The 19,572-nt window shown below is 34.9% G+C and overlaps 1 protein-coding gene across 3 annotated transcripts; it reads left to right on the forward strand.

Moving 5' to 3' along the window:
* The first annotated feature begins 4,024 nt into the window (after nucleotides 1-4,024).
* Nucleotides 4,025-19,569, forward strand: LOC121320767 (F-box only protein 8-like). Of its 3 annotated transcripts, XM_041259387.1 has the most exons (7): nucleotides 4,025-4,286; nucleotides 12,991-13,065; nucleotides 15,282-15,612; nucleotides 16,372-16,498; nucleotides 17,741-17,859; nucleotides 17,962-18,158; nucleotides 18,926-19,569. In XM_041259387.1, the coding sequence occupies exons 2-7, from the start codon at nucleotides 13,002-13,004 to the stop codon at nucleotides 19,114-19,116; spliced, it is 1,029 nt and encodes a 342-aa protein (XP_041115321.1). In that variant the 5' UTR covers nucleotides 4,025-4,286; nucleotides 12,991-13,001; the 3' UTR covers nucleotides 19,117-19,569. The 3 variants fall into 3 exon arrangements, with proteins under 3 accessions (XP_041115321.1, XP_041115331.1, XP_041115337.1); XM_041259397.1 differs by lacking the exon at nucleotides 12,991-13,065 and having other exon boundaries at nucleotides 4,026-4,286; XM_041259403.1 differs by lacking the exons at nucleotides 4,025-4,286; nucleotides 12,991-13,065 and adding an exon at nucleotides 8,343-8,448.
* Nucleotides 19,570-19,572: the final 3 nt, after the last annotated feature.

Below are 19,572 nucleotides of genomic sequence, written 5' to 3' on the forward strand. Positions count from 1 at the left end.
GTTTCTTCTGCTGTCTGTTCATGCTTTGTTACCATCCACCTGAGTGGGTTCAAATAATGGCGCCTGAAGTGATATGCGCATTGAACCATGGGATTGATTGTTCTATCCTTTTTCTATCTTTGCTTTCACTACGCTCGCCCTGCACTGCAGCTGATATTATTCCACGCTCATGTCATCTCGTTCTATCTTACAATGCTCCCTCTGCAGTCTGCTGCACCTTGACCAGGCAACTCATTCAGCAATATTCTCTCTCTCCTTCAGCAGGAGCTGCAAACTCAACTGAAGCTGTAAGCGGCAAGCTCGCTGTCGCAAATCAATCATTTTGTATACATGTCAAAAAATATTTGTTAGAATATTCAGGTATGTTCCAGCACTAACTCATTTTGTGTATGTGTATTTTGTGATATGGCTGTACATAACATGGTCTGATTGCAGCTATACCATTCAAATTATTTTAAACTACAGAATAATGCAAGAGGTGAAAACTTGCTGCTGTAGATACAAAATAGCAATGTCTTACAAATATGTGCATATTCCAAATTAAAGGTATAAAATACAAGCTAAGATCTTATAGATAAAAAAGGACCAGTGATATTATTGTTTGATATTTCTCCTTTAAATAAAGACCAAGTTGCACAAATACAGTAATTATTACAAATTGCCATATTAGAAATACAGTAATTATTACAAATTGCAGTATGTTATTGTTATAACAATTTCCAGAACCAAATGAAAATTAAAAGTCTGACGAATTTCAAGAAGACACACAAATATAGTCATGACATGGTATAATTCCCATTTGTGATGTATGCTTATGGAATCCATTTTGTCTTTGATTTCAATAACAGCTGGGCATTCCTGAAATGCAATGAGCCTAATGAGTCATGTCAGGCAAAGAATCTTTAACATTATCTTCCCACTCTAGTAAATGCGGAATTTGGCCTGCAGCCCAGCTAGTACAGACCCTAGCCCCACCCCCCCAAGGTAAAAACTGTATCTTTAAAATCACAAACTAAAGAGCAACTTAAGGTTATTTGACTTTATCTATCTATATAGTTGTCTTTTTAACAGTCTGCCCCAGGGGATTACCTCTGTCTGTAACAGGGAAAAGTTACTTGTGTTTAGGTATGCATTTTCTAACAACTAAGTCAGCAATTATTTAGAAAAATGTAGACAATTATCAGGCTTGAAACAGATAGTAGTATACTGACACATTACCAAGTGTCTCATCATGCCTTCAGTTTAATTATCCTCTGGCACTATAAAATCTATAAGCAGTTCTTGTCTTGATAGCCACCATTGGGCACCTAAATTATTGCTGTGGATATTTATGCCGTGGGGTATAACACATTAGAAGATACATTGATCTTAAAATTCTCAAACAATTTTGACTTGAGTCACAGTTTTCAACCGTTACTTGTTATTTGTTTTAATTGCTTTATCAAGATTTGCCAGTTCCTTATGCTTCATTGTCACAAAGTTGATGATGTCACAAAGAATGCTGATCTTTCTTTCTGCATATCCACACTGGAGAATCTGCTGCTTTGATAGAACGGGTTTATAATGAAACTAGTCCTGCAGCACCTGGAATGGGTACAATTTTTTTTAATTGTTTTTTTTTTTTTTTTTTTTAAACCATACTGCATAATATGCATACAACTACTTAATAAAAACATATACCACAGCAAATATTATTTCATGCTTGGGCGTACTTTGAGTTTGATTGCGTAGTTCAGCAGAAACTATGAATCCCAAAAGTATAACTCACGGACCTCTTATGGAGGACTGGACTAGTACTACTCCTTGGACCTGTAAGAGATAGTGACCGATGTGTAAGTCCTTAATTGACAGATAAAGACCTTGTGAGTTTGTGAGATTTGTATTGTCACTATTTATTATATACTATGTTTAAATCTGCACCATGAAAGAATCTTTAAAACTGGATCATATACCATTCTTAGCCATAGTTAAAATCCAATGTCTTACATATTTTAGTTAATTTAATTAATTATACAAATAATTAAAATAGAACTTTGTACAGTAGCATGCTGGTACCTTGTAGTCTGATTACGGTGAGTTTAAATCACAACACAGGAAGCAGCACCAACTTTTCATCTTGAGCATTATTTTTTAAATATTTACATTATTATCGCCCCCCCATGCATTTTATTGCATTGCTCCACTGATGTTTTAGTGTCTTGTTCAGTTTGTACAGGTTCTCTTTTTGGCACGGAATAAGCTTTTTTATGTTGCTTTAAATAAACACACAGCTTTTTGCCAAAATGAGCACAAAGAACAACAACTCGATAAGTTTGGAAAAATAGTATCTTCTCAGATAACTACAAATACTATTAATCTCACGGAAAGGTATAAAAAAGGTCTGTCCCTCTTGACAAATATTTGCCCAAGACATCAGTGTCTGTCTTTTATAAGTAAGGGTGAATCAGACACCCACCTTATTAAACTTAAAATAATAATAATAATAATAATAATAATAATAATAATAATAATAATAATAATAATAATAATAAGTTTAGAGTGATCAATTATTAATTTTTTTCCCAAATTTGGAATGTCCAATTATGTTTTTTCTCCTCACCGCAGTGAGTCCCCACGCAGCACAAATGTTCTGAGGGCGTGTGAGCATCCTCCAATCTCACAAGCCTAAAGCCAGAATCGCTTTTACGTCGAGCAATCCAGAGCAGAGATGGGCATGCTACCGATCCCAGAGAACAGAGATCAGCCCTGCTTTTTATCCACTGTGAATGTGCTCACTGTCTGACCAGTAGGGTTCTCTTTTTACTATTACAAAATGGGTATGAGTACATGTGTACATCAGTTTATGAAAATAAAAAGATAACCTTAAGCATTGTTCTCACCATCATATAACTATCTGATCAGGGGGGGTGGCGTCTTGCAAGTGTACAATAAGTTTTGGCCATTTATACCTGGCTTTCCCATCTCTCCCAAAACTTCAATGTACTATTTTTTTTTTAAAATCCGGCCTCTTACCCAGCATAAACTTCACCTGTCATAGTTCAGAGAGCGAAGTGGTTGGTGAAGTTTCCGAAGACATCCTTACAGATCTCCTGTTGCCACCATCTGTATCTAATAGACTGTGTTTGAATATCTGAATAGAAAGCTGTTTTTTAAACAGGAACATGAATATTTGATGTATAAGGCAAGGGGAGGTAAACGCAGGGTGGCTATAGCAGTTCATTTTAAACAGAAGAACATTCAAATACTTTTGAAATCTAAGTACGCAGAATACGAAAATCATGTTAAAACTTGGTTGCAAGTTACAATTTTACAACCACACACCAACAATACGTGTAGGTCTAGTAATTTCACAGTTGAGCTATCTTTACCATAACTTAACCCGGAATTTATTTATTTGTTTTTTTTGGTGTGGGGGGTTACTCATCTAACTGTATGTGTTTAATCTTTAGTAGTTGTTTCTCGTCAGTCACACGATACAACCACATTTACTAAACTAATATGACTGTGTTAGCTTGTGCCCTAAATATTACACTCTAGTAAACTTTACGATACGACATAGATGTATTGCACATATTGATTTGTGGAAGCCAACTTTGCTTCTGCCTGTTGAAATGTACTGTTTCTCCATTGAATTTTTTGAGTTTATCTTTGCCGGTTGAACAACCAGACTGCTGCGATTGGGTTCATATAAGACTTTGATTGGGCGCTGCTGCCTGCAGTGTTGACAAAGACAGCTAGAAAAAAAAAAAAAAGTGTGTTTTTATGGAACGCATATTCGACACAGAGGAAACCGTCAATCCGTGGTCCTGATCTGTTTAATTAAGTGTGTATACATTATATGATTTATTATTATTATTATTTACAGGCCTTGTTTAAATAATTTTGTTATTTGCAAAAATCGGGGATTTTCTTTTCTTGGTACGGTACGGTATAAAACATGATAACTTTCTTAGATTTACCTAGCAATGTACGTAATTTCCTCCAACAACAACAACTTGAAACGTCAAAACCGACACCAGCTGCTGATACTGCTGGAAGACGAGCTAGTGACAGATGGGGGGCGGGGAGGGATTAGGAACATTATTTTCAGGTTAAAACTCAGCCTTGCCATTTACAGTGTGGTGCTGTTACACGAAGACAGGTTGCCATTCCTGGACCTTCCCAGGCTCTAGTTTTATTTAAATGGGTCGTTTTATAAAGTGATAAACAGAGGAAGTATTACTGCATAAAAGTTTTGATAATACTAGTGTGTTCGTCGCGGCGGCGGTGAAACTTCGACATTACAGGTAGGTGGCGCAGATTTAGTAACTCAACCTATCCAACTTTTAGTGGAGTAATGATTGAAAAGAAGCCTAACCAATCACAATGTACTATTTTCTGTTTTCTGTTTTTGTAAACCAATCTGGGGGTACTTTGTGCTGGGTATCGCCCCTTAACAAGTTTGATAGATCTACAAAATGTCCAAGAAATACTGATTCACATAAAACGAAACTTTCTCTTGTTTTAAGTTTTACTGTATGTATTTGTGCAAAATTACATAGAAACGAACATATTATTATGACAACATTAACTATTAAACAAGCATACATACACTCTAACAATGATGTCCCTGGGAGCCAAGAAGATAGTTTAATTGTTTCAGTCTTTTGTTTATAATATATATATATATATATATATATATATATATATTATATTATATATATATACATATATATATATATATATATACACACACACACACACACACACTGTGTGTGTATCGTGTGCTAGTGCAGCAATAACATCGAACCATTAAACGGTGTTCTTTTTATTGTCATTATCAATCTAATATTCGCAAGATAAGTGATAATTGGCAATATTACATGGAAAATAAATTAACCCCCCTACATGGAAACAACCAGTGACCGATAATTGTCAGATCTGGACACTGCCAAAACCATCAAAAAAAAAAAAAAAAAAAAATGTAAGTAATCGCAGATTTTAAACATTTTCATTTGAATGTGCGATGATATCACTATTTTGATTGACTGGATGACAGAAATCAGCTTGTATGTTATGCAAAGACTTAAATAAATTAGCAATATTGGATCAAAAGAATGGATTACGGTATACATTTTAATATAAGCGCAGTTAAGTGGCCGAAGTTGTCCATCCCAGTGCAGTTAAGTGTTACGTCATAATGTGAATGTATGGCAGGCACATAGGCTTTCGGTTCTCAGTGCTGGTCACTCTTACCCTGTGCTATACTTAGTGATATAAACCTAAACAGCACTGTTTATACAATGAAACAAATACATAAACAATTAAAGAAAGGAGCAAAAATAGCATGACTATTAATGTAACACTTCCCCATACCCATAACTTGTCTCGCTCACTAGTTATAGCTATATTTAAACTAGTTGAATATAATGAGTGGACAATGTATGTTTATTGATAATGTGTGTAACAAAAATGCTTTTTGTAATGTAAATATTGAAAAGACTATAATCCTGCATCTGCAAAAAAATTAAAATACTAATTAAACTTTTTACAATTGTCTGATGATGCACAATGTACTGTATGAAGTGATCTTCGTAGATTGTGTGTAGATGTACAATGTAATGCAAGCTGTACAGTATGTTTTGTGTTTATTCACAAAACTTTAATGTGGAACATTTTCCACCTGGGACAGCTAGGCTATTACAAAACAAAAGCAGCATACAAGAAAAATAATCTCTATACATTTAGATGCTCTGTATATCGATTTATACATCAGATTAAAAACAGGGCAGTCAGGAGGCTTGCAGAACTTGTTATTTACCCTTTAGCACTGGAGACCTGTATCAGGGTCTTGGGAAGATCTCCTCAAAACAGGCCATTAAACTTGGAGTATGATCATAATTGCATTTGTATTCCGTGTAAGACACTACGTTTGTAGTTAGTTCATGAGTATTAGTGATTATACAGTAGTAAAATATGCTTGCCAAGTCATAAATAGGCCTAATGCTTCACTGCTCAACCTATAGCATATTCTGATCATGAGTAAGACTCAGAGGACTGTAAGACGATGGTAGAATTTGATTAATAAATACATTTTCCTGACTAGGAAGGTAAAGAGGATTGTACGTAAAGCCGATATTCACTACGCTAATGTTGAAGAGAAAAGTTGCCTGTACAGTTACAGAATTACTCTCCCAATTTGTATCTTCTCAACACAGTTTTGCACATGCGAAGTGCCTCAGAATGTAATTGCCAGGGAACTGGTAGTGTAAAAACCTAAATATAACGAGTTTCTGTTTTGTTTACATTACATGGTTATTAAAATACTATGCAGTATTTATCTGGAAAACAGATCTGTAGACCTGCTTTTTTAAAGTATACTTTGTGTGCCCTGAAAAAGCACAGCATGCAGTCCTTCTGTTAAAAGCTACTGCTCAGCCCGCTGTACCTTTGAAGTAAATCAATAAACATATTTAGCTAAGTGCAGTAAATGGAACTGCTAATGTACTGTACAATAATAATACAAAAAAAAAAAAAATACTGTTTCAGTCAACTTGCTGAAGGTCACTAATTCCTTTAAGTGCTCTGAATCTGTCATCCAGCTTATAAATAAATACTTTTGTTCCAGGAAACATGACTGAACCAATGAATGTTTTTGTTTATGTGTTTTTTTTTTTTCTCTCCAAAAAGATGTGCTGTCATGGTAGGAATACGGTTGTTTTTATACATGCTGTGTTTTCAACACTTACTTGTTTGTGAAAGGTTTTCGATGGCTATTCATGTTTAAACATGTCCCTATCATTGGAAAATGCATATGACAAAATTGACTACATAGAGTACTAGTCATATTAAAAAGAAGCTGTTGAAGAAGCCCATGAAGACAAGTTTATAAGTTTGTACTTTAGTTTCCCTGCACCAGCTGCGGAACGCTTGTTTTGTAAAAAGTTTTTAGATTAGTATAGCTATAGTTTTAATGTATTTTGGGCTTTGTGTGGTCTCAAACTGTGTCATTCTGTAGATAAGACTAAAAGGTTTTGAAGAACAGTATGGCATTTATCTCCAGATAGGTATATTGTTTTGTATGCATTGATAACACTAATTGCCTCACTTTGAGGTCCCATTGGACTCTCAGAGTTACTGTATACATCTCCTTTAAATGATGAGTCATCGTAAATGCAAACCTTTTTAAAAGGCTGTGTTTTCAAATTGATTCACAATCTAGGGCATGCCTTTGATAGTGTCATGTTTAAAAATGAGTTGATATCAACCTTCCCTTTGTCATAAGAGGTCAAATTAATTGCCTAAAAAAACCTCTGTGTAGAATGTTTTTATATCCCGTCAATTCTCGTTAATACGAATTTCAAGGGACCATCCAAAAAAAAAAAAAAAAAAAAAAGTCTTATCAGTAATTCTTATTATCAGGAATCTAAAGCCAAATGCATACTGTCAGTTTTTATTGAAGTTACAGTAACACTGAAATCAAATTGCAATTACAGAACAATAAAAAAAGTATTATACATTTAAACGTACTGTGCATTTTATTGAAAATACCACTGTAAGTGAACTATTAAAAAGTATAGATTGCAAATGAGCTGCATTTAAAACCCACATGTCCTGTTCGATCACAGGCATTTTAAACCACAAAAAGTAAGGCATCCTCAACATCAGGATACAGTAGTCTGCGTAGAGAAACACCTTCTAAGAGAACACCCTTGTGGTGAAACTGATTTTTCCCATTGTAAATGCTCTGCCTAAAGGAACAGGAACTTTGCTTAAAAGAACACATTTTTGGCACGGCTAGTGATTCACTCACACCTGATAAATAACTGTTGTGTAACCTGATTATTCTTCATCATCAAACTTAAATTCAAGTGGTTTATTCAATCTTTTGAAATGTGACTTGGCATCGCGAGATGACGCTGATTGGTTTATGACATTTTCCCAGAACCGCTGTCATATCATTACCTCGTTTTGTATTCCCATGAGTGCACCTCATCTCTACAAAATGGCATGCAAACAAATGGCAAAACCTGCAGCTGTTTCTTTTGCTACAAAAAGTTGGAAATGGTTTGAGCTCTGGAGGTTTTCCGTTCTGGTGAGTTGCTTCACCATTCTGTTAAATAATTTTGTTAAATTATTTAACCCTGTACAGGTATTCATAATTAATCTAGAGCTGCTGCTGCATTTTTTAACATGTGTAGGGGTGCTGTGTTAATTTAGTTTTACAGTTAGTTTATTAAAGTTAGTTTGTCTGTTACTTTATTATTATAGTTTATTAACATACTTATTACTTAATCTACATCATTTCAGATGTTGGTGTGCGTGCATATTGTGTCTGGTGGTCAACTCCATCTACAAGAACACTTTGGCTAAGAGAGCACTTCGCTTGCTTCCCGAGGGATGTTCTCTTAGCCAGAGACTGCTGTACTAATCAGGAAATTGACGACTTGCATCCACAGTTTGCTGCTCGTAAGCATAATAATTATTACCCTAAATATATAATTATGTACCAAGTCTTGCAATTACCACATGGTGGTTGAGGATTTCTAACAAGGAAAATGCTAAACATGTACAATTCAATAACAAAACAGGCCATTAACCCAGTGATTAAAGATATTTCATTTTATTCAAATATTTACCCACTGAAATAAAATATAAACATATTTCAATTCATTGATCAAATTAAATCTAATTGAAGTAGAGCAGTTTCCAAAAGATAACTGAGTGGTTAACAAGGACAAGGCTTAACCTGCTTAGAATGCGGGATAATAATTAGGCTGCTGTATGTTACAGTTACATATTTATGAAGTGTTTAAGATATTTCAGTGTATTTCAACTACTTTAAATATTTTCAAATAGGGGGCTGCGGCACCAAAATAATTAAGATTAACAGAAAATTTGTGTTAAGTTAATTAGTGTAAATTGTTTCTTATAACAATAAACAACTGCTACATTTTGCCTAGAACTTGTAGAACGTTTATACTATGAGGCAATTCATCTAATCAGAGTTTGTTTTAATGAGAATTCACTGTAATTGAAAATGTTTTACCACTGCAAATTATTCGTCAAGCATATCCATATTTTACAATTTTAGGGTTATCATTTTTCTACTGTTAAATGTCGTCTTAAAACACAAGGGAAAACTTGGTACACTTTGAAATTATACTTGAGGGACTTGTGAAGTGATAGAGTTTTTGGAAACCCAATAAAGAAATAGGAGGTGACGTGGAGTTGCATTCAGTAGCGGTTTTAGGCACATTTGCAATTGCATGGGGTCTCGAGGCAGGAAGGGGGCCCCTGTTATCGTGGCTCAGTTACTATTTAAAAAAAAAAAAAAAAAAAAAACTTCACTTCAAGTGTGCACCAGAATGAATAACTTATTAGCCATTTTCCTGTTCTTTTTAGCTATACGCCACAAGTTATAAACACAGTTAAAAGCCGTGCGCAAGTTTATGTTAGTATATGCGTGTAATCATGTAACCCACGATGTTGACACACTACAAACTAGGTTTGCCTGCGTGTGCCTTCAGTGCTGCAGACTTCAGGGAAATACACGTATAGGTGTCTCACTCGTAGGGCTCCGTGTTTTAATGAACCTGGTAACAAATTAGAATGAATGTGTTTCCAGCTGATGTATCATCCTCCCCTGTTGCAATGCTCAACTACATCTACATGGGACATTAGCTGGACTTGTATCCTAACCTCAGGATTGCCTTGCGTCTGCTTTTGACTGTGCCTTTCACAGTAGTGTCGGGGGAGATAAGTTTTTCTTGCCTGAACATGAAATGAATCCAAAACTATTTACTTTCTACAATGTCGCAGTAACATTTGGCTGGACTAGGGCAGATACCAATCCTGCACCAGATTTGCCAAACACTAATGCATGCCGGAGAAGTACAGAGAGATTTAAAAAAAATAAAAGAAACCTTGTTTAAATGAACTACTGCACAACGCAAGCGACACAAACTACGTATCTTCCGTCTGTAGATATGCTTTTTTTTTATTCCTTCATTGTCCTGTGTGCATTGCACTTAGGCAAACAAAACAAAAAAAAAAGTCCTTAGACAAATAACATTTAAAAAAAAATACTCCAAAGCGGTTAATGTTCTTGTTTACTATTCAGATGACAACAGTGTTTTAATCAGCCAATCAGTGTGTCTGTACGGGCTTTTCTGTGAGCTGTACTGTACATAGCAGGTGGGACAAAGTCAGTGCTGCATTGTTTTGATTTAGGTTGCTAAAATCTAGTTTTCAGCATTGGAGGTAAACTACCAGAAATGGACGACAAAGCAAAAAAAGAAAAGTATATTTTGGCTGTTGATCGTGTCAAGATATTTCTTCTAATATAGCCCTACATGGTTGCAATCTCATGAGGCGGTGAGGAGCTGGAGCGCATGAGAAGCTTGTATACAGTAGACTGTTTTATGCGACATTTTCAATAAACCGATGTCAGATTTTTTTTTTTTTTTTTTTTTTTTTTTAGTAAATTCTCAGTGGCACCACATACTACAATCAGCTCTTCACAAATGTAGCTAATTGGGGTGCTTTGTGGAGCAATACTAAAAACACATGAACTCATGATGTCGCAGCACATACCACACACGTTCCACAATCTATGGGAAGTGTGCATCTAAAACATTGTACGATTTTAAGGAGTGGGTAAATCACCTTATGCTAAAAAGCTGTACAATTGACCAAAAACTTATTTATTTATTGATTGATTGCCTGGAAACATGTCCAGCTGAGGCACCTTATGTTGATGAGACTTAAGCAGTGAAAGTCCTGTTTGCGATGTACCCTCGCATGACTTTCTACTCTAGTAAATGCCATACCAAGCTGGAAATAGCCCTGGCAAGCTTCTTTGACCAAATAGGAGAACATAAGCATATAGTATGCTGGGTTTAGAGACCCCTTTTATTCAGTGTTTTTTTTTTTTTTTTTTTTTTACACCATTTATTCAACGTTTCAGATTATTGCCATTTTGACTAGATCATTTTTTTATATCACTGACCTAAAGTGCTGGTATTTTTAGCTGTATTAGTATACTATAAAGATCAGGATTGCTGAAGCTATGGATCTGTAGGAAAACTTCTATATATTATATATGTATATATGTATATATTATATATGTACATATATAATAATCGGTAAATTATCTATAATATATTATTATTATCTACTTATCATTATCATAGGTAGAGTAGTCATAATAATAATAATAATAATAATAATAATAATAATAATAATAATAATAATAATAATAATAGGTAATTATAATAAATATATATGTTCTGCTGGCTAAGGATCCATCTCATTAGTACCAAAGGAAACCATATAGAGCTCTGTGGCAGGGTGGAAGCCCTGCTGCTGTAATGTGTGGGTGTGTGTGAGGAATATTGGGTTGGCAGGGAGGGGGTTAAATTCCTTCCTGCCAGTACACACGTGGGAATGTGGCTGGGGCCATAATGGAATAATTAATGACTAGTTAGGCTCCAGCCACAGGTGTACAAAAAGAGAAAAATGAGTGTTGTTAATGATGGTGAAAGTTTTGCTGATGTGTACTGTGCTGTGCTGTGCTGTGCCGTGTTAGATGTGAATGTACAGCTGTGGTTTCTCGTCTGTTTTGTCTAAACCTTTTATTTTGGCCCTTTTAGCCTGCTTATTTGCTTGTTTGTTTGTTTTAGTTTTTTTTGTGTGTAATTAAAGTGCGCAATAGCACTTGAACTGCTGTTTCTTGTTTCTGAGTTTCTTGTTTCTAGCATAGAATGTTGAACAACAAATTTGATTATGTCACTGCAGTGACATTTAGCCTATCCAACCCACTTCACATATCGAAAGCAATTAGAAACATCTGAGGAATGTTTCACTGGGTATAAACATTGGAGCACTAGCAGTGGAATTAATACAAGCTGAAAATTAGCACTGGTGAGAGCTGAAAGGCACGTACTATAATTAATAAAAAGCAGAAAAAAAGCTCTTGTCAGTCAAGCAAGTCTGAAGCCTTAGAGAGGCACATGAATTAAATGTCCTGTAAAAGTCAAACTCAGTAATACTGTAAAACAGAAAATGTTGACAGTCTGGATTGCCTGACATGTCTCATGTTTTCTAAAATAAGGCTTCTGTTTTCAATCTGTATTCATTGTTTTACATGGCAGGCTAATGTGTTATTATAATAAATAAACAGTATGTTGTATGCAATTATGCAAATCTGTTTTAAGGCCTCATTTTTACAAAAAAAAAAAAAAAAAAAAACAGCTTTGGGAAAAAAAAAAAAAACTCAAGGCGGATTATTTTTAGTTCCATGTACCTAAATGTAAACTTAAAACCACAAAACCCTTTTTCAATATGTTTATATTATTTTATATTAGACTTTAGTCATCTAAACGTGTTTCTAGTCTCGACACAAATCCCAAAGGGCAGTGGTAACCCATTTTTAATACCAGGTTTAGTAGAATTACACATATGATTTGCATTGTGTAAAGGAGAGTTTTGCATGCAAAGCAGTCATAAATTTTCAAGACTTATAACATTGAACATTGCAAGAATATGTCCTTATTGCATCTGGTCTCTGTCCTAGGCCTGTAAATATATGATATTCATTTTATTATTTAGAAAAATCAAACTGTAACTCAAAACACAAAAAAAGTGTAGAAGAGATTTTAGAATTTAATTAAGCAAAAAGCAGCTTGATAAAACTACTGGGAATCAGCAAAAAACAGGAATTGCTGTGTGTGACTTTGCCTCAGAAAGGAAACACCCATGATGAAGATACTAGAATCTCTGGCTAGCTTCCCAGGTACTGGCCAGGAGAATGTGTTAAACACAGAGAAGATTAAGTTTTTATCATTTTGTACTGTACAGTATTTGCACTACATTGCCACCATTTCCATCCTGTGCACAAAAAAGAAATCACCTGGATGAAAGAAAAAAAAAAACAGGCACAAACCATTTGGCCATCTCTTTTCTGGCTTTGTCGTCTTAGTCCGTAACTAAGCTGTCTTGTTACCAAAGGTCTACTGTACATGCTTGTGACCGGGTGGCTTGTGGTGACGTCAGACCAGGAAGAGACAGGCTCAGCACTACTGGGTATGAAGCGCTGTTGCACGTTTTAATTATAAATCAAATGTTTAAACAAACTAAAACACTTCTGAAAACAAAACAAAATGGTGGCCAAAACAGACCGACTAATCAAACACTAAATAAAACAAGTATCGTGCTGGTGTAAAGCCAGCACTAGTAGCAATTGTTATATTTTGCTCTAAACTCATGTCTCGCTTTCTTGTTCCAACTCTGAACACCCAACCATTATGATTGGCTCATCTGCTCTTTTATTCAGCTGTGCCTGGGCTCGATTAATAATTCAGTTGTGCCCAGGCACATTCTGCATGTGAAGTGATTTGGCAGGATGAACCGTTCCTTGCCAACCTAAAACAACAGTGCCCAAATACATGTATTTTAAATACACCCACCCCTCATTGTATCGCCCGTCGCTATACTGTGGTCTTGGAGTTGGCTTCCCATTTTTAATGTCTAACTGCGTATGCCTTAGCTGCAATTTATATAGGTATTTAGAATTATTGTTTGTTTTATTTCGCACATTACAAACAACAATATACAAAACAATTAAAAACAAAGCATTACTATCATACTGTTATCATAAACATGTATTGTACAGTAACACAAAGCAAATGAAATATGTGCATGCTGAAGCTGTTTTTATTTTTGCCAACGAGGTGTTCACGTGTGGCAATAATGCACTAGCAAAAGTCACAAGGCAGTGACGTCAGCTCCCTAGCAACAAGCCTCCTGTGTTATTGTTGGGAATGGATTATTTCAATGCAGCGGGTTTGTGCATTTGAGAAAGGAGAGAAAATCTCATTAAATTAATTGGAGACTGAAGTTGATGAGAAGCAATTACCCTCCGCTGTACGAATTAAAATGGTGTACTGCTTTTTTATACGAAAAATGAGAAAAAGCAGGTTGCGTAAAGGATTTATACTGGACCCTTACGCCACCGATAAAATGAGGGAGTGGTTGCGCAGTATGTATTTGTTAGCCTATTTATTTTCCTATGGGTCTCTCGCGCGGTCCGTGGTATATGGGTCGCAGATATGTATTGTGTAGCCCTATTTATTTTCCTATATATATATATATATTGTGGCCCTCGGAGAATATATATATATTGTATATCTATATCAAGGGAGCCTATTATATATATTAGTTCAAAGAGCAGCTGCCTCGGTTAAATATATTATTGCATATTTATATAACATTATAAAAAGAGTGCCCTCGTTTAGTATATATTACCGGCCTGTATATATATATATATATATATATATATATATATATATATATATATATATATATATATATATATATATAATGGCGGATTTATATTGGACCCCGACACTCGCAATATATCGAGAGGGTGTTGTAATAACAACACAAAGTAAACAAAATGCACACAGGGGCAGCTGTATTTTTATTTTGCCCTGGGTTTGGTAGGCAGCACCCCCATGCTTCTTCGCTCAGATGTATCTTCCACAAAGTCTGTGCCCACTTTCTATGCTATTTCTTGTCTACTGTTTTTGTCCTGTATCTCTTTTCTAAACCTAAAAAGTAACCTAATATGTAAAGATACTGCACTGCAATTAACAAGAGTGGTTGTGTCTGTCCTTAAGTAGGACAATTAACATACGATAGAGCTTTCAACCTAAACTGAGGTTAAGAGTTTAAGAGCTATATTCATAAATCATTTTTCTTTATGAATACAGAATACAGACAGAATACAGACTGGAGAGAGTATGAATGTGATCATCGAGTCTGACAAGGGCAACTGTTTGTTTTTCATTGGCTCAGTTACTTTCCTAAGACTCTTGAGTTGTTTGTGCTTTAAACACAATTGAAAACAGATTGGATGAAAAACAAAATAAATATTTTATCCTGAATGTAGATAGTAAGTTATTATCCCCATTAAAGTTGCTGACAACAATAAATGGAAACTGCTTTTTCAACATCAGTATTTTCATGCACATTATTATTATGCTTATTAAAGCTTAGGATATATAGCTCCACCACACAATTTCTTTGTCTGAAAGCTTTCAAAAGGTTTTAGTAAAATGTGATATTTAAAATAAATAACAGGTAGTAATACACAGTACAGTACTTCTTTCATTACGTTGAGCAAACTTAAATGCTTCATGGAGATGCTGATGGATTTTATTATTTTCTTCTGTTTATCAATGGATACACCATTACAAATACAGACTAAAACACATTTGATCATTTCTGTCATTTTCCAGGTCTGCAGATGGGTCAGATGCTGTGGAGGGTTGCTAGAAACCAGCAGTTTCAGCAAGAATACAGTGAGCAGGGCTACCTTCCAAGGGAGTGTGGCAGAAGAACGGCTGCTGCTGCTGATAATGTGAACCACCACAGACAGGGCCAAGGTGGAATAGATATCTACCAGTTGTTGAAAGCTAGGAAATCCAAGGAGGAGCAAGGGTTCATTGACTTAGAAATGCTTCCGCCTGAGTTGAGCATTACTATTCTGTCTTACCTGAATGCTACTGACCTCTGCCTGGCATCATGTGTCTGGCAGGACCTAGGTAAAGATGAGTACCTGTGGCAAGGGTAAGTGAACTATATATTCACGTTATGTGTAACAGGTAATTTGGTGGAAGGGAACCAACTGGGACTTTTGATGTTACCTTGAAGAAACCAGTAACAGTGGCTTTATGTCACAGTATACATCAGCCTGTACAGAACAGCCTATGAAGATAGCACCTGATAAAATTGTGAACATTTACTTGAAAGTATATCAGAGTGGGCAGAATAGGGGGGTGGGTATTGCAAAAATTTACTGTAAGCACCCACTCCTATCCACATTCTAGTGTCAAAAATGTGCTTACAGTACATGTATGTTCAGTTACTTCTCTATTTTCTAGATATTTTGTAGGCAATACAATGTGGTTACTTTACAAAAGCAATGTACTTCATATTTACAGAGTTTGAATTTAGATCATAAAGTAGTACTTTTAAAACTGCCCCTACCACACAATAAAAGTCTCAGAACTCAAGAAACCATTTGAGGTACTTACTTCATATTTGCAGTGTTCACATAACCCTGAAGTATGTATTGGTGGTTCTGACTTTGACCCAAAATGGCTGCCATATTGAGGTCATGTGACTGACTCATTGTACAACTTGTAACTTATATAAACTAAAATGCAAACAGTCAAGTTCCATAACCCATGTTGTCCAGTAAAAACGTGACTCCCTGATACTGACAATATATATGGTTTATTAACTGTTCCTGCAGACATGCCATGCAGTCCCAAGGGATGTTTTGTTCACAAAACATTTCTAGTTGAGTTTGGTTTTCTGTTTCAGACAGTGCAAGTCCACGTGGGGTCACTGTTCCATATACAATAGGAGATTGCCATCTGAGTTCTCCTACAGAAAACTCTACATGCAACTCGACGAGGGCAGTCTTACTTTCAACGGCAACCCTACTGAGGTAACTATATCCAATGTATTATTTTACTTCTGTTTTAATGTGATAGAAATTAGTGTTTTTGAAAATGTTTGTACTCAGTGAATGGTGTATCATTACTTTTTTATAATAATAATCAACTTCTATATATATATATATATATATATATATATATATATATATATATAGTCAGTAAAAGCTATCTAAAAAATTTCTGTTTTTAATTGGACAAATTTGCCCCTCATCAAATTTGCACAAGAAACAATTTTCCAATAGGCATTTCTTCCAATAAACAATTCATTAACTTCTTAATAAAATTTAAACATGTTTCATTTAGGTTTCTCCTGTATCCTTAATGCTAAAACTGCAGGCTAGCTGATGGAATCTGTTTTCTGGTTTCTTTGGTCTTTTATGTTTTGAAATTTTTTAAAAATTACATAACCTTATTAAAATATAGGAAAACAAAGTGATTTGTAGTCACTTTGTTATTTATTGGTAAGTCTATTTTAGTATTTTTAAAAGTTTTCAGGCTAAACCTTTGAGACAGTCATTGAAACAGAATAGCTGTATACAATTTTATACTTCCTTGTATATATTGTACACTCTTACAATCCTGGTAAGATTTTCCTTTCAAAAGGAAACTTATGTTTAAGTTTTATGTGTTTTGAAGTCATGGATGAAAAATGTGCTCATCACGACTAATACGCAAGTACCACTGGCTTACCTATACAGTATTTAATTGATAGTCTAATGAAATGTAATATTAATAGATATTGGAAAAAGTGTTTGTTAAGGTTGCATTTATTTATGTTATATGGAATTTACTAAATTGTGCACTAAATTTGAAATTCTGAAACATCTCTTTATTGCTGTTGTGAAGTGGTGTTAGTACTGTGATTTTTAAAGGCAGATTCTAGTTTGTCTTAATAGCTTGGAATTAATGAATGCATTCAACTTTTGTGAATAGCATGCAAAAAATAAATCAATATTTTGCCACCTGAATGTGACACTAAAATAGTAATTCTTAATTATCACATCTGTTAACATTGAAATTCAGACAGAACTAGCACTTAAAGCAAGATCGAAACAGACATAAGAGAAACTTTAATACTCTGTAAGTCCAGTTACTTGTATCTTAAATAAGTATGCTGTTTGTACTTCACTATATTGTACATCATACATCATAACCTTCATTAGCTTAAATCCTTGTGTTAGTATTGAATTCCATAGTTTTGTTCAGTTTGTTACTGTTTGTTTTTGTTTTAGGGAATTGAGTACTTTATGTCAAAGGGTATTCTAAATGACCACCCAGAGGAAGTTGCTAAGTTTATATTCTACACAAGAACACTAAACTGGAAGATGTTAAGGATATATCTTGATGAAAGGTAAAGGGGCTTATATGTATTTAAGCGCTGTGATCTAGTTTAAACATTTTGTGTCTTTTTACATTCTATTTATAAACATTGCACTTGTTTTGTTTCATCCAGGAGGGATGTTCTGGATGAGCTTGTAACACTTCACAACTTTAGCAACCAGTTCTTGCCCAATGCACTGCGAGAGTTTTTCCGGCACATTCACGCACCAGAGGAGCGTGGCGAGTACCTTGAGACTCTCATTACTAAATTCTCACACCGCTTCTGTGCATGCAACCCTGCTTTGGTGAGGGAGGTTGGTCTAAGTCCAGGTAAAAAAATTCAGAATTGTTTTAATGTTAATCTTTCTCAGGTTCTGCTGAAAAAAAAAATCTTGATGGGGTCATTTTAATGATCTAAATAGTAGCAGGTCTAAAATAAGGGGAACATAGATCCATTCTTTGGGAAAATACTGGTATAGTTAATATTTAAAAGGTAATATGCCATTGTTAGTCCCAATGTGTTTAGTCTTGAAAAGTAATGTTACTGAGAAATGTCCCATATTTTTGAGACAAGAAGACACTGAGCAAGTTTTCTTTTCTCTTTTCACCTGACAGTGAACCTAAGTAGCCTAAGATTGTCTCCATATCAGCACAAGATTTGACAACACAATTGCTCTTTCTTTCTTTTATAAGTGATTAAAAGCTTACAGAATTATGTTACTGATATGACATAATTCTACACACATCCTAGCAACAGTGACGTTATGATGGATTTACCCATTTACCAATTGTATATTTTTGCATTTCCTGTTTTGTACAGTACAACAATGTGTTTATTTGCTATGAATTGCCAGTAACAATAAGTAAGTCAAAGTTAATACTGGAGACCCTGATATTGCATCCTTAGTGTAATTCACTCTCAAGCTAATCACATGCAGGCTTAAAGTGTTAATGGTGAAAGCCACTCCATCATCCAATCAAGATTCCTCATTCTAATAACATCTAGCATATTGGGCTATATTGGGAATGTTATCTATAGAGTAAGTTTACTAAAATACACATTGTAACTGGTGTTTCCATTTGTGCACTCTTTCCAGATGCAGTCAATGTGCTTTGCTACTCCCTGATTCTGCTGTCCATCGACCTGTCAAGCCCACATGTCAAAAACAAAATGTCAAAGCGAGAGTTCATTCGAAACACTCGCCGTGCTGCTCAGAACATCAGTGAGGATTTTGTGGGGCACCTCTACGACAACGTTTACCTTATCGGCCATGTGGCTACTTCATAGAACAAAACATTGCATGTAACATTTACATAAAAAGCAGCAAGGGCACATAAAATATAATCATGCTATAGACAAGGGGTTGTGTTAGTGCTGGTCATTCTAACCTCTATAATACAATCAATTAAGTCTTTATCGTGCTAACTGAAGGACTGTGTGAAGAATACTATTTCTGTATATTTTGTATGTTATCATGGTCTGCACATGTTTGTGCCAATAGACAGTATAGAATTTAAAAAAAAAAAAAAAAAACAAGCAGTAATCTGAATAACACTGACATGTCAAGTTAGGGAAAGAAAATGGTAATTGTGGTAAGGGGTTTCTTAAATTAAGTTACGCATTAAACCCTAACTATTCTTTTTTTTGCTTTTTTATTGCGTGTGATGTGTAAATATTTAACTAGAGAGATTTATACACAATTATTTTATTGTATTTTAACTAAATAATTTTCTCTAAAAATGA

The sequence above is a fragment of the Polyodon spathula genome, chromosome 1, assembly GCF_017654505.1.
Source record: "Polyodon spathula isolate WHYD16114869_AA chromosome 1, ASM1765450v1, whole genome shotgun sequence".
In the NCBI taxonomy this organism is placed as follows: domain Eukaryota; kingdom Metazoa; phylum Chordata; class Actinopteri; order Acipenseriformes; family Polyodontidae; genus Polyodon; species Polyodon spathula.